The sequence below is a fragment of the Vigna radiata genome, chromosome 10, assembly GCF_000741045.1.
Source record: "Vigna radiata var. radiata cultivar VC1973A chromosome 10, Vradiata_ver6, whole genome shotgun sequence".
NCBI lineage: Eukaryota > Viridiplantae > Streptophyta > Magnoliopsida > Fabales > Fabaceae > Vigna > Vigna radiata.
The window spans coordinates 2,214,204-2,230,081 of NC_028360.1; the positions used below are offsets into that span (position 1 = coordinate 2,214,204).

A 15,878-nucleotide genomic window follows, 5' to 3' on the forward strand; every position below is an offset into this window, starting at 1 on the left:
ATCAAATGAAGCTTTGATTCTCCAAAAATATTTCTTGAAATCACATGTAATCAGAACTCAACAAGAATGTTAGTATTTGAAAATTGTAACGTTATTGAACCAGGTTTAAAGTCACATATATATAGGATTTTCAAATCCTATCGCAGAATAATCGATTATGTTAATTGCATAATCTGTTATGCTTTGCTTTCTATTTTAACATATTATCTTATGTGTGTAATCAATTATTTAAACACTTAAGCCTAACATTGCTTCTTTTAATAGTCTTAACAAATTAAGCTATTTATGTAATGGATTAGACTATTCTTTTTGTTTTAATCGATTATCAAACTTATGTAATCGATTATGTTAACACTTAACCAAATTAGTCATCCATTTGTCATACTTAACAGATTATCTCACTTATATAACAGATTATGACTTTCTCTTTATTTTAATCGGTTATGTACCTTGTCTAATCGATTATAGCAGAGTGAATTACCCCTATTTAGCATTCTAAGTGTTTAGGATAAATCTAATAGATTATACACTTTATGTAATTGATTATTTAAAGAAGAAACTAGATTTTAATATGTTTAAGACATGATTCACCCAAACTAGACCTTTGATTGACGATCTGAACGGTTAGAATGAAAACTTGTATGTCTGGAACCCAATGTCCAAAACGCAGGTCGATCCAACAGTGAATAACTTCACAACAACGAAAACAACAATGTAGATTTCATGAAATTCTCCAAAATAGAGTTGTTGATGCAGGCTGATTTTTCCAAACTAGACCTCTGATTGACGATCCAAACTGTCAGAATGAAGAACAACATTATAGAACCCATTGTGCAAAACTTAGCCGATCCAACGGTGAACAACTTCACAAAGAAGAAAACACCAGTGCAGGTTTTATGTTATGCGGGAATGACTTCTTCTCTTCCTTTCTCTCTCACTTGGCTTTTTTCCTCTCTTTGAATGACTCTAATATGCCTTACTAATTTGATCCATCTCTACTAAAACAAAGTGAGACATAATGTGTTAGTACCAGCGGGGTATGGTTTGAAGAGTATAACGCAGCGAAATTAAACTTAGAGTAAGCGGAAAGTGTGTTCGGTCACAAAAATAGTTCCTTTATCAGTTTTAAATTTCTTGTAAAACTTTTATCGAACTGTTGGAGTGCTAAAAGATTAAGGAGTGTAGGGAAGAGAAAAATCACACAAATGATTTTTATACTGGTTCGAATCAAAAGATTCTAAATCCAGTTGTTAATCACTATAAAAAGTGATTAACGATTTTTACTAAAAATATAGTTGTACAAATTACAAGATAATGAAATGAGTAAGGGATAGAAAACACCTTCCTTCGACAAACGAACCGGAAGAGTGCAGTGAGTAACTTCCTTCGACAAACGAACTGGAAGTGCTTCCTTCGACACATGAACCGGAAGCAAACACTCTGCCAACTCGAAGAGAACCGCTTCGACTTTTGACACACGAAATGTGAGCTTCTCCTATTCACGAGACTAGGCAGAGCACCTTGTCAACTCGAAGAGAACCGCTTCGACTATCAACACACAAAACGCGAGCTTCTCCTATTCACAAGAGCAGGCAAGGGAACTAAACTAGCTTTTGAGAACTTCCTCAGACAAACTGTATTCTACAAAGGCTCTCTGTTCAAAAGTTATTTTCTGAAGTTCTCAAAGCACCTATTTATAAGCCCAGGGTCAGAAACTGAAAGGTCATCTCTCAACTACCACAAATAATCGATTATTGTAAGTGATAATCGATTATTCAAGTCCGTGACAGGTTTTTCAAAAAGTGATAATCGATTATATGAAGTGATAATCGATTATTCCTGAATGACTTGTGATAATCGATTATTGCTTCTTGATAATCGATTATTCCTGAATGACTTGTGATAATCGATTATTGCTTCTTGATAATCGTTTATTGCAGTTAAAAATCTAAGTTTTACAAGGTTTAGAAGACTTTCCTACTACATTTAATTTCTACAAATTGCTTTTAAATAATTTTAGACTTTTTTTCAACTAATTCTTCTTGCAGGATCATCAAAACAATTGTCTTCAAGATTTACCAATACTCCTTATTGGTAACATAATGGTCTACATTATTTGGCTTATTATCTACATAGGAAGGGAGCCCGATAACCCAACACTTACAACATATATTTGCATGGAATCCCTGAAGTATCATAACTTTGTTCTCCCTTAGCATCAAACCCTTTATTGGGATAACCCAACAAAACATACATAATACATTCATATGGAAAACTCATCACAAATATTACATAAACCCTATGTCCATTCATACACAAACACTTATCCAACAATAATCACAAATAATCATAATCATATACACATGTATCAAAATAAGAATACATATCAAGATAATCAAGAACACATATAACATACAACCATAAACAAAGTAAGTTTCTCCATACCTTGGCCAATCATAAGGTTTTATCTACAACCCTAAAACACCACCAATCTTCCTTTACACTAAGAGTTTCCCGTCATTCTTCTCTATTTTTCTGTTTTCTCTCTTTGATTTAGAGTTTCTAGGTTTCCAAACACCAAACCACTCCTTAATTAATTTTTATACCAATTAAATAAAGGTAAAATACCATTTTATCCCTAGGCAAAAATATTAAAATAAAAAAATAACATAACAATTATGTCCTAACAAAAATAAAAAAATAACATAACAATTATGTCCTGACAAAAATTTGCACTCAAGAACGTTAATTTTCAAACAAAAACCCAAAGTCTTATATTTTTAAAATCCTTATTTTATCGAATCTTACATTACATTTCCACAATCTAATCACTTTCCACCACCTATCTAAAGTCTCTCTCTAAATTTTTTTAAGAGCACTTACTAAGCATTAATGCAAACTTAACTAGTATGCCATCTTAAAGAAAATTAGAATTTAATTGAATATAAAAATACTGAAAAATAATTAAAGATTTGATTTCAATAGAAAATCAACGTACTAACTAAACTTTTAAAAACTTATAAAAAAAACATAAAAAATATTTATTTTTATAATTATTTTTTATAAAATTGATTTTATAATTTATTAATATTTTTTATTTCAAAAATTATAATTTTTTTTATAATTTATAAAAAAAATGCTGTATTGTAAAAAAAATAGACACAACTGGATGTTACGAAAATACAAATGCAAACGTAAAATATTATTAAAATTTATATGAAAGTTATAAACATTATATACGAGAAAAAAATAATATATAATAATTTTTAATCAAATTTTATAATGCTTTAATTATATAATAATCGCCAACTTAACTATTATGCCATTTTAAACAATATTAAAATTTAATTAAATAAAAAAATATTGAAAAATATCGATTTAATTTCAATAAAAAATCAACCAACTAATTAAACTTTTAAAAAAATTATAAAATAAAAACATAAAAATATTTATTTATAATTCTTTTATAAAATTGATTTTATAATTTATTTCAATAATTTTAAGTTGTTTTATAATTTTAATAAAAAATTTGCTGCATAGTAAAAAAAATGGACACAACTGAATGTTACCAAAATATAGATGTAAGCTTAAAATGTTTTTAAAATTTATATGAAAGTTATAAACATTATATACTAGAAAACAATAATAAAATAATTTTTAATTATCATGTGATCTTAAACAATATTAGAATTTAATTGAATAAAATAATATTGAAAAATAATTAAGGATTTGATTTTAATAAAAAATTTACGAACTAAACTTTAAAAAAATTATAAAATAAAAAAATAATAAAAATTTATTTATATAATTATATTTTTATAAAATTGATTTTATAATTCATTAAAAAATTTTATTTAAATAATTTTAAGTTCTTTAATAATTTAATAAAAAAAAATTGTTCTGTAGTAAAAAAAATGCACACAAATGTTAAGAAAATATAAATTTAAGGGTAAAATAGTTTTAAAATTTATATGAAATTTATAAACATTATATACTAGAAAACAATGATAAAAATATTTTTTAGTTAATTTTTATAATTCTATAATTATTTAATAATATTCAATTTAACTATTATGCGATTTTAAACATTGAATTTAATTGAATTAAACAATATTAAAAAATAATTAAAGATTTGATTTCAATAAAAAAAGCAACCTACTAGCTAAACTTTTAAAAAAACTATGAAATAATAAAAAAATTATTTTTATAATTATTTTTTTAATAAAATTGATTTTATAATTTTTTAATATTTTTTATTTCAGTAATTTTAAGTTCTTTTATAATTTAATAAAAAAAATTTGTATAGTAAAACAAATGGACATAACTAAATGTTACGAAAATATAAATGTAAGCGTAAAATATTATTAAAATTTATATTAGAGTTATAAACTTTATATATTAGAAAACAATAATAAAAATAATTTTTCATTAATTTTTATAAGTCTATAATTATATAATAAGTATATTTGTAAATTTTCTAAAGGGAAAAATAAAATTATAATATATATCTATATAGTAGTTTTAAATATGTTTAATTTTATCTAAAAAAATATATAATAATATTTTTATAATGAAATTACTTTTAAATATTTTTAATAATACTGGAAACTTAAAACAATTGGTTCATAAATATAAATAGTAAACAAATAAGTTAAAAGAGGAAAAAACATATTAGAATAATGAATTGTAATAGATTAAAAGATTCTTTTTGGTTTTCAAACTCTGCTCTCTCACTTGGGTCTATCAAAACCTGACAATCCTGGGTAATTAGGGTTTCCATCCTCCAACTCTGAAGTTGCAATAGCAGAGAATGGGGCGCAAAGAGAAGTCGAAATCGAAGGCAGTGGTGGAGCTCCACGATGACCAATTTACCGGCGCGTCCACACCGTCACTCGTCTTCAGCAGCGACGAGGACGAAGCCAACCAAGATCTCAGCCTCAAGATCGTCGAAAAAGCCATGCGAATGCGTGAAGCCAAGTGCGCCACCCCAAGCGACCACGTTTCGCTCTCACAGACACTCGAATTCGCTGTGGCTCGAAACGTCGTTCCTGATGTGCCCAGCGCAATAGCTGATTCTGAAGTAAAGGAGAAGAAGAAAACAACTAAGTTGAAGATTGATACTAGGGATGAACGTGTGAGTTTTATTCCCTGTTTGGCTCATTCCATTTTTTGAGTAAAAAGTTTGGTTTATACTATTTGTTGTTATTTTCATGTGAATTGAACTTCCTTTTGGTTTAATCTACCCGCACCCATACTCTCCTTATGGATACAGCATTGTTTTAATTAAATAGATTTTGATTGAAGTGAAATTTGGAACAACTGATAAAAGTGGAGGACAAATAATGAAACTGTTATTTGAAAAAAGTGCAATTTTTCTTTTCCTACTCTTTAATTATATGTATTGTTAATCTATTTCAGTTGAAATAAATATTTTAAATTGTGGTTGTGATTGCAGCTTGTCACTGATCTTAATGTTATGAAAAATTGTGGCCAAAGTTGATAAGTAGCAAAACTATGGTCGTGGAGACCTCAGACACATTGATAATGTGGCCAAAGTGGCTACTGCGGATCCATTTTTGAAACCTTGCCTAAAATATGTTGTTTTTTCTGAAATATAATCAAATTCAAATTTTCACTTGCACAACCATGGTTATGATTATGTTTGTATGAAAAGATGTATCTTTTGTTATTTTCTTTAGGTTGAAGAGATGGAGGAGACCATCAAAGATACTGAGAATCAGTCTGCGGAAGGAGGTGCAGTTCAGACAGTTGATAACATGGTTCTGCGAAAGCTGCTTGTGAGTTGAAATCTTTCATCTGAAATGACATTTTGAAAATACTACTGTCCATGAGAAAGGAGTAGTCTGGATATCATATCACTGTTTCTGTTCTATCAGCGGGGTCCGAGGTATTTTGATCCACCAAACGATAGTTGGGGAGCTTGTTTCAATTGTTTCAATTGTGGCGAGGAAGGTCATGCTGCTGTGAACTGTTCAGTGGCAAAGCGGAAGAAGCCATGCTATGTTTGTGGTGTTTTGGGACACAATGCAAAACAATGTACTAAGGTATGTCTTATTACCAATTTTCCATCTTTTTATTGGTATATGAAGGTTATTGAAATTTGCAATATGCTCCTGCAGACACAAGATTGCTTTATCTGTAAGAAAGGTGGTCACCGAGCTAGAGATTGCCCGGAGAAGCATGCAAGTACTCCCAGAATCATTGCAATTTGCTTAAAGTGTGGAAACTCTGGGCATGATATGTTTGGATGCAAGAATGATTATTCATTGGATGATCTTCAGGTTGTTCTGTTCATTCTCCTACTTTTCTTTTACTGGCAAATTTGGGAAACTTCTCGTTGAATTTGCTTAAAAATAGTGACTAGCATTGTATGTGAATTGCAAAGTCACTGACTGTTTGTCTCTTTGTTCTGTTAAATTAGGAAATTCAATGTTATGTCTGCAAGAGACTTGGCCACTTATGCTGTGTCAATTCTGATGATGCAACACCAGGAGAAATTTCTTGTTACAAATGTGGTCGGTTGGGTCATACTGGTTTGGTAAGTTTTACTTAATGGCTTATTGATCTTGCCTCATGCCCTCTTGCATAATCTACACTACTCTTCCTGTCTGACTCTCTTAGTAGGGCTACTTTGTTTGATTGTTTCTTTCTTTCTTCCTGACTGTCATCTTCTTAATACTAGACCTGCCAGAATGTTTGCAAGATTACTTTTATAATGGAAATAAACTTGCAAAAAGTTAAAATAGCTTGAAAATATTCACCATTACTCTTGAAATTACTTGTTACCATGTATGCAATGATGAAAACATGACCAAAAGCCACTACATGAAGGAATGAGTCACCGTTCCAAACCTAAAACATAAATGATATCCTTGTTGAACTTCCTTTACTCCCTTCAAAATCTGAAGTTGTCCTTGCATTCTTTTAATAGCAATTTTCCTGCCTAGGTAACCAAAGAGGATTCAGTCTTAAGCTATAGCTCTGGGTAATATATGATTGTTGGAGAAGGGGCAAATGGTCTTATATACCTATAAGCAGCAATGGCTCCTGGTTTTAAGCTCTCTAGAGAGCTCAGGAAATGGAAGATTAGAAAAAGTAGCCACAAGACTTGCAATTTGATATTTCTAAAATAAAAAAGATTGCACATCATACACTCAGACTGGATTCATGTGCACCTTGTAATCACCACAAACCACAAAATATTCCGTTCTTATATTTACTAAACAGTGTCTATGTCTGGAGTATACAAGAAAAGGTCCAAAAAATACTTGAAGTTATGATAATATTATAGTAGTCAAGTTATTAATTTTTAGTTAATTTAAGATTAAGAACAGGAAAATATGGCATCTAAGAGGACATTCCTTTACCTTTATGCTTAAAGCATGGTATCAAAGCATGAAGAGATGCTATGGTGATTGTTAGATATATTATCTTTAGTTAGGTTTAAAAGTCTACTTCTTAACATGATAACAAAGCCATGGTTAGAATTTATCCTAACGAGATTTGTGTTTGTTGGACATATTATTCCATCCATTAATGTTTAGTCCCACCAAGAGAAGTATATACCTCTATGTGAGAGAGGTTGTATTGGAAGTTCCATATCGACTAGAGATAAGATCAGTTTAGAATATATAAGAGGGTGGTGCAAACCTCACTTTACAAGCTGGTTTTTTAAGAATTTGAGTTTGTATTTTGTCTTTTGTGTCGTCTTGGCAAATCCACAATTTGGTGTCACTCAAGTATAGAAGCAAATATTTTCACTATGTCTTTATTCATTATATTAGTAACAAGTTTGGTATATATAATTTGTATACACCATACACATAAAAGCAATAAGATAGGTAAGACCAAAAGACTTAGCTCTTGTAGAACCAAAACTCTTGATATTGTATGACAACAACCTCCTCAAGCTAGGTTGGGCCAGAGCATGAAGAGATGCTATGGTGATGATGAAGGTGCAGAAGCACGGTGGATAAAGGGAAATGGCTAATAGCCTTTGGTGTTTTGGTGGTGATGGGATATTGTTTGATGGTGCTCTTAGAGAGGTTAGGTCAATTCTAAAGGAAAGTGGCTAGTGGAGATCACATGGGATGCTCAACCTTGACTTTGAAGACTAATAGTATGACATAGCAATTTGGCAGCATTTCATTACTAATCTCAAAGTGAGAATACAAGGGTGGAGACACTATTTACAGGCTTAGGGTGTCTTCAATTTGTAGAAGCAAAATCCTAAAATCATAAATTTGACTAGCTTGGAAGACCAATGTGAAAATCCTTTCCATTAGGAGGACATGTGGCGAAAATTCTCTCCATTAGGAGGAGGACATGTGGTCACTAATTATGGAAAATCCTCTCCATTCCTAGAGTAACATGTGACCACTAGTTATGGAAAATCTTCTCCATTCTTAGAGTGATATGTGGCCACTAATTATGGGAAATCCTTTCCAATGAGATCATGACACATGGTCACACTCACATAGGTGGGACGACCCACACTCTTGTTCACCAAGGTTGGTTAAAAACTTTGACCACTTGGTCAACCTAGCAAATGGACATTCACTTTGGATCAATATTGGGCCTTGACCTTTGTTGATCCAAGTCCAAAAACCCTACATTATTTAGACTATTTGGCTCATAATACAAAGTCCAAGTTATTCCTATTTTACTAAAAACTCCATGATGGCTCAAGAGAGAAATTCTAGGCTCATCTTCCACAAATAACTTCAACCCTTATTACATGTGTTTATGAACCTTCTCTTGTTAGATCTATGGTTCAATAGAATTATTAAACGATAGTTAAATCTGCAGTGGACTGAATGTCATTTTGAAGAACATTTAGGGGATTATTGTGATTAACACGCATATTTCTGTTGCTTTGTTAAAACTGTCTTTTTTTTTTTCTCTTTTAAACATTAAAGATTTTCAGTTCTTGAAACTTAAGATTATAGCTAGCATATCTAAATTTATGTGTTAATCGATGCAGGCATGCTCAAGGTTGCAGGATGAGATTGCAAGTGGAGCGACACCTAGTTCATGCTTCAAATGTGGTGAAGAAGGGCATTTTGCCAGGGAGTGCACAAGTGCTGTAAAGGTACATTTTAGGATATTTTATTGACCGATTATTGTTTCTTTAATTTATTACAGCTGTTTACCTTTTTGTTTTTATTGTTGGTCTTTAGTATCTTGTGGCTTAGACTAAGTAGTTTTATGGATGCTGTGCTTTCCTCTGCAGACAGGAAAGAGGAGTCGTGACTCATCACGCACAAAAGATAAAAGATCCCATAAAGAAAATGATTACATAGGAAATAGATCAGCACCTAATGATATGGGTGTAGCTCGCAGAAAGAAACGATTGCCTACGGAAGAAAGAGGAGGCTTTTCTCTTCCCAAGAAATCAAAGAGTAGAGGTGGCTGGATGCAGGAGCATCCTGCCGAGGAAAGAGGCTTTACAACTCCAAAGAAATCCAATGGTAGAGGTGGCTGGACAACGGAACATCCGGCAGAACATAAAGGCTATACAACTCCTAAGAAATCCAAGAGTAGAGGTGGCTGGACCACTGAGCATCCTGAAGAATTCTTTCCTCCCATGGCAATGAGAAACAGCTATAGGTTTTCAGGGTCACCATATTCCAGAAGCACTACAATTCATTCCTTTGGTAGTGGAAGTCATACTCCAGGTTATAAATCTAACAAGGTATGGACTGATCATGATGGAACCCCTATGTCCCAAGGTTCAGCTTGGTCAAATCATCATAGGTTTTCAGCATCTAGGTTTGGAAATTCTAGTAGTGGTGGGTATGGTAGGAATTACAGCCGATGGTAGTGAGCGTGCATACTGGGTTATGTCCTATGCCATTCCTTTTGTAAACTTGTAAAACAACGACGGCAAGTTTTCTAACTCAGTAATTTTCCGTTCAGTCACTTGTTCTATGTTTTACTGTGACAATTCTTTCAAATTTATGGATGTGTTAAGTGTGCTACCCGTTGAACTTCATTATTGTTTGTACCACACTACCTGAGTCAAGGCATGTTGTAACAATAATTGTTTTTCACAAAAGCTAATTCCAGCATCGTCATATTCTTTCCTCCCATATCATGTGTAGAGGTTAACCGATTTGATGGCAATTTCAGGCGTATTAGATTCTTGCAATTGATTTTGAAGTCATACTTTTACTTAGTACTAAGTTGTTACAGTTATTTCCAATTGAAGGGGTTAGTCTATACTAATGTATGAAGACGTACTATCTTTTATAATTGTTTTGCGTCTACATAATTATTGTATGATTCTATTCTCTTAAGAATAGCATTGCAGTAGCTGCATTTGTATTTGTGATAACTGATGTACTGTTTGTAATGACTTTTACTTTTTTTAAGTATGTAGTAAACTGTCTTGTGTACGAAAAAAGGTGACTTGCCTAATGGTGCTCTATACTAAAACAATTGTAAAGGTGCTTGAAATAGATTTATGAAAGATTTTTTTTTTCATTATTTATAAAATACAATAACTCCAATCCTTCAGACTGTTTTACTCTTAATTCATTAGCTTATTGACAAATACTTTTTAGTAATTATATATAAATAAAGGAAAATGATACTTTGACACCTCTGTGGTGACAAATTTTTGACTCCATGCACGTGTCAGGCTCTGATTGGTTAGTATTTTATGAAAAAAAAAAGTTAAATGACGTGGATAAGTGGTCTGACAGAGAGAGAGGGCATTGTAAAATTTTCTAAATCACTTTTGCTTTTCAGATTTTCAAATACGATTTCAAAATTGAAACCCTAGAGAGAGAAATTGTTCCTTCCAACCCCCTTTCATCCTTGGCCCACCGTCTCNTCGGCGCTCTGTAACCGTCGCCGGAGGACCGCCGATCAAAGGTCTGCCACCGATCAAAGCTCCGGCACCGACAAACGACCCCAACCCCCTTGACGACTCCACCGTCGTTCGCCGTTGAACGGCCACCGGAGGTCAACCCGGAGGCGGCGCCGCCGGTCAGTCTTGGGGTGTCTTCCAGCGCCACCACATCACGTTTCCAGCGTCGACGAACGCTACGCGAGGTAGGTGTATTTTCGTTTTTTTTTTTATTTTTTTTGTATGTGGGAGAGGTTTCGAACCTTACGAGACTTTCGAACCTTGGTTGCAAAAATACTGAGATNGTCCATTGTTGAATATGTAACAATTTTTTTTATTATTATTCTTAGTACCACAGCCAAATATTTTTATCTGGATACAATATGCTTGGCTGGGCTTTNCTGACTTTCTCATTTACCTTCTATTGATTCTTATTTTGGTTGTTATTCTTGTCTTTTTTACGTTTCTCTCTACAAACNCTTGTGGTCTCATTTGATGTGGTGAAATGATATTTTTTGTTTACATTCGTTAGGTTTTCATTAGCGTATATTTTGTTCATGTGGATGGATTTTTTGTTCCAATATAGAATGAGCGTATTATAAGATATGGTGGTAAAGTCTAAAATTGGTGCTTGACCCATGAATTAGGTTGTAGGTTTCAATGCATTGGCCCTTTTTGGTGGGGGGATGGATGAAGATGGAGAGAAGGGTAAGTAGATTTGGTAGTTTGGTGAAGATGATGAAAAATAATTGTAGATTTGGTTTGATAATTGGGAAGAATTTAGATAACTATAGTGGATATTCACAATTTCGTCCTTTTTTAATTGTCCTAGTATTTTTAATTTTTTTTGGCATTTGTATATGTATAAAATAAAGCAATGATTTTTTATATCTGAAACCTCTAATCCATAGTGATTGTCTCACTAGGCACTGTCTTTTTCTTACTTTTTTTGGGGTGATTGCTAAATGCTATATGGGTTTGATACTGTGACTGACATGCAAAGTCAGACCTTTTGTTGCAATGAGATGTTGACATCATAGCATTGAACATTCCAGATCATCAGTAAGAAGGATCTCTTATATTTTTCATTTTTCTTTATAGATGTCTTATGCGTTGTGTCTAGCATGTTTTGAAAACGTTGTTCATGCAATCAAGGTGCATTTTAGTTACTAGAAGATGTTTAGGTCTATTCTCTCTTCCTCAGTCAATATCTTAATGCATTCTGTGATACTCTTAATACTGTGGTTTCATGGCATCCATTAGTTGTTGTATGCTGTGGTAACAATCTTTTTAATATTGGGTTTGCAGGGATTCNGACAAGATAANATTTNAGCGTCTACACAAAGAGTTTGAAGCTGCACGAGCTTCTCAAACTGAAGGTAGCTTTGACTTTTGTCTTTGGAGATGAATTCTTTAATAAATTAGCAGTAGATGGTATATGGATCTGTCTGTCTCAATTTTTGTCATTTATTTCCTTTGTTGTACTCTAGTGTAGCTGATATTATTTTTTACCTTTTGAAATGGTTCTTTTGTTGCCTTTTCAGTTTACTGTTTTTTGTTCAGTTATATAAACCTTCCAAATTTTTTGGTTTTTCATATGTATGCATCCATTCAATATTTTCTAATCCCTAAAGTTAAAAACTATTTTTTTTTATCATAGTAAGATTGATAATGAAGTGATATATGAGAAGCAAATGCTAATCATATGAAATATTTTCCTGTGAAATATTAATTTGTTTCTGTTAGAATAATTTAATATTATCTTCTGAGCAAAAAAGCTGTTTTTTGTTGTTTCCATCTCTAACCTAGTATGTTTGTTTAAGAAGTTGAGTTGTCTAATTTCAGAATTGAGTGGTGTAATTATTAGCATTGCTTGATGGAATGTACCTTGTCCTGTCCTTAATATAGGTTTAAACTTGGGTGGAATCTAATTTTCAGCATAATGTTCTNAATATATTTGTTGACCTTATTTTGGTGTAGTGTAATGGAGGAAGTTGGTCAAAAGACTGAATGTTCTTATACGAGGAAGAAGGTANGTGTGGTTGTATTACATTTGCATGCATTTGTTGTTGTTATGTAATTGAATACTTACGAATTTTTGGTATGCANTTAGTTTTTAAACACTCATGCAAGACACAATTGGTTGGTTCTTTGAACGAAAGACTGAATCCTGAACAAAAGGCTTTGATTGAGAAGACTATTTTTTCTTGGTTTTTATTGTTGCCGAAATCTATTAAGATAGGTAGGAATGTGTTGGGTGATTTATGTGATAGGTGGATCGATAACATGGGAGGGTTTTATTTTGGAAACAAAATTATAGAATTTGNTGAACTTGATGTTTGTTTGTCTTTAGGGTTGCCTATTGTAGGTGAAGCAATTGATTTAAATAAAGTTGGTCATCAAAGTGTTTGTAGGGACTACTTTCCTAATGGGAATGTAGATCTTAAGATGGTGTATGACTTTTTGTTACAGGAACATGATAATTTTCCATTAGAACACTTTTGCAGCTTATATTTATTGGTTGGGATAAGTGAATTTTTGTTCCCCAGTCGTAGTGGATTAGTTTTTCCAATTATATTTGACCTTGTTTCTGAATTGGGTTGTCTGGGTAACTACAAGTGGGGTAGTGTAGTTTATGAGTACTTTATAGAAAGTTTGTCTAGTGCTTCAACAACAATGAAGAATGAAAGAAGCAGAAGCCATTTTCATGTTTCTGGATGTGCATACCTTCTGCAGGTATATGTTATGTATTTAATTAGTAATTAATTTGATTGATATGTTAAGGTTTGTGATGACTTATTGTGTCAATCTTGTTTTATTTACTCTTTCCAGGTATGGTTTTGTCATCATTTTGTGACATCCAACTCAAAGTACAGTACAAGGATATCANAGTTTCCAAGGTTGTTGAATTGGATTCATGTGAATATCGGTGACAAGTTCATAAAGAATGCTTTCAATAAGGGATCNNNGAGTANTTTNTCATTTAAGCAATGTGTTGGCTAAATGTTTATTATATTATGTGATTGATAAATTAAGTTATTTGTTAACTTATTCAGGTTGTTGTTGATGTTGGGATTTCGAAAGAAGAGCTTTCTTATGCTATAGTGAAAGAAGCTGTTGACAAATATCAAGTGCCATTGAACCAGCAAAATAGAGTAGATAAGGTCAAATTAGCTCGTTTTATAGAAGAAGAAACGCGGGTTATTGGGAGCATGAAAACTAGTATTGCTCATTTCAAAAGTATTTTGAAGGAAGACAAAAAAACAGTTCCCAATGATGACAATGGTGAAGACTTTGATGATAAGCCTTGTAGTGCAAGTGAAGTTAAGAATGATGATAATGGACAACACTTTGATGATATGCCGTTTAGCGCAAATGAAGATCCATTACATAGCACACCGGTTCAACATCACAAACAAACCCCTAGGTGTGAAGGTCAGCCTACAGTCAAGAAAAGCACAATGTATGATCGTATGAAAGCTGCACCTCGAATAAGGATTAAGAGTAAGGCCAAGAGAACTCCATTTACAGGAGATGGTAGAAGACAGAAATGAGTACTTCAATATGTTGTACTTATATTGATGTTGATAACAGAACTTATGATGTTACTATTCTACATGGCCTGGATAATAGAACTTTTGATTTTGATGTACAAACATTTAATTATTTGAACTTTTTTGAAGTTACTTGGATTTTATGAAGGTGTTTTTATTACATTGATTAGTGATTGTGATGTTTGTGTGCATAAAATAAGTGTTAGGCAGGTTTGTGAATTTAGATGGGCAAGCATCTTCAACTTTTGTGTTAGGCAGGTTTGTATATTGAATACAATTCAACTTTTGTGCATAAACTAATATCATGCTTCAGAATAGAAACTGGTAGCAAGGATGATATAAATGGGTAGTTTAAGAAAACTTTGTGGACGAAGAGGGCATCTTTCAATGAACAACTTATTTTTGAACTCCAGACACTATTATCCACCAAATATATTGAATTAAATTCATGAATTAAGTTTTAATAAGACAATTACATTGCTCTCCATACCCAAGAAAACGTTTATGTTTGAAGTTATGGTGCAGAGAATTAAGTGGTAGCTATGACATTATAAGTGGGTAGTTTAGAATAACTTTCTGCACGAAGAGGGCATCATGCAATGAACAAATTATTTTTGCACTGCAGACCTTGTTATCCACCAAATATATTGAATAAAAATGCTTTAAATAAGTTTTAATGAGACATTTACATTGCAGTCCATCTCTAAGAAAACGTTTATGTTTGAAATCATGGTTCACAAATTTTAGTGGTAGCTAAGGCATAATAAGTGGGTAGTTTAGACTAACTTTCGGCACGAGGAGGGCATGTTGCAATGAACAACTTATTTTTGAACTCCAGACCTTGTTATCCACCAATTATATTGAATAAAATTCATTAAATAAGTTTTATTGAGACATTTACATTACACTCCATCCCCAAGAAAACGTTTATGTTTGAAGTCACGGTGCACAAATTTTAGTGGTAGCTATGGCATAATAAGTGGGTAGTTTAGACTAACTTTCGGCACGAGGAGGGGATGTTGCAATGAACAACTTATTTTTGAACTCCATACCTTGTTATCCACCAAATATATTGGATAAAATTCATTAAATAAGTTTTATTGAGACATTTACATTGCACTCCATCCCCAAGAAAACGTCTATGTTTAAAGTCATGGTGCACAGATTTTAGTGGTAGCAGAAGCATTTTAAGTGGGTAGTTGTGGCTAAGTTCTTGCACGAAAAGGGAATGTTTTAATCAGACTTATTTTGAAATGCATATTTTTAGTGCAGAAATAAGACCTTGTGAATAGCACCTTAAACACACATTATGCAAAACAATTCCTGGACATTGTGCAACAAATATCGTACACAAATAATAGACAGTGTTGTATAAAACCATGTCAAATTCATTACGAAATCTAACACAATCATCATTGTAATGTTCAAATTGCATTACTAATAAATATTAA

General features: G+C 32.4%; 2 protein-coding genes across 3 annotated transcripts; both read left to right on the forward strand.

Annotated features, from left to right (window-relative positions):
- Positions 1-4,712: 4,712 nt before the first annotated feature.
- LOC106774396 (zinc finger CCHC domain-containing protein 7) lies at positions 4,713-10,015 on the forward strand. The gene is made up of 7 exons (XM_014661375.2): positions 4,713-5,134; positions 5,700-5,798; positions 5,898-6,065; positions 6,141-6,302; positions 6,443-6,559; positions 9,005-9,112; positions 9,254-10,015. The coding sequence occupies exons 1-7, from the start codon at positions 4,811-4,813 to the stop codon at positions 9,842-9,844; spliced, it is 1,569 nt and encodes a 522-aa protein (XP_014516861.1). The 5' UTR covers positions 4,713-4,810; the 3' UTR covers positions 9,845-10,015.
- Positions 10,016-10,242: 227 nt separating this feature from the next.
- LOC106774677 lies at positions 10,243-14,529 on the forward strand. Of its 2 annotated transcripts, XM_022786572.1 has the most exons (5): positions 10,243-11,079; positions 11,975-12,252; positions 12,854-12,905; positions 13,706-13,839; positions 13,929-14,529. In XM_022786572.1, exons 3-5 carry the CDS (start codon positions 12,858-12,860, stop codon positions 14,425-14,427), a joined length of 681 nt encoding a protein of 226 aa, XP_022642293.1. In that variant the 5' UTR covers positions 10,243-11,079; positions 11,975-12,252; positions 12,854-12,857; the 3' UTR covers positions 14,428-14,529. The 2 variants fall into 2 exon arrangements, with proteins under 2 accessions (XP_022642293.1, XP_022642292.1); XM_022786571.1 differs by lacking the exons at positions 10,243-11,079; positions 11,975-12,252 and having other exon boundaries at positions 12,515-12,905.
- Positions 14,530-15,878: the final 1,349 nt, after the last annotated feature.

Excerpts from the sequence above, each read along its gene's own strand:
- LOC106774396 (XM_014661375.2), top strand. The coding sequence starts at position 4,811 with ATGGGGCGCAAAGAGAAGTCGAAATCGAAGGCAGTGGTGGAGCTCCAC. Across the intron at positions 5,135-5,699 it reads TTGATACTAGGGATGAACGT|GTTGAAGAGATGGAGGAGAC; the intron begins GTGAGTTTTATT and ends TATTTTCTTTAG. Across the intron at positions 6,066-6,140 it reads ATGCAAAACAATGTACTAAG|ACACAAGATTGCTTTATCTG; the intron begins GTATGTCTTATT and ends ATGCTCCTGCAG.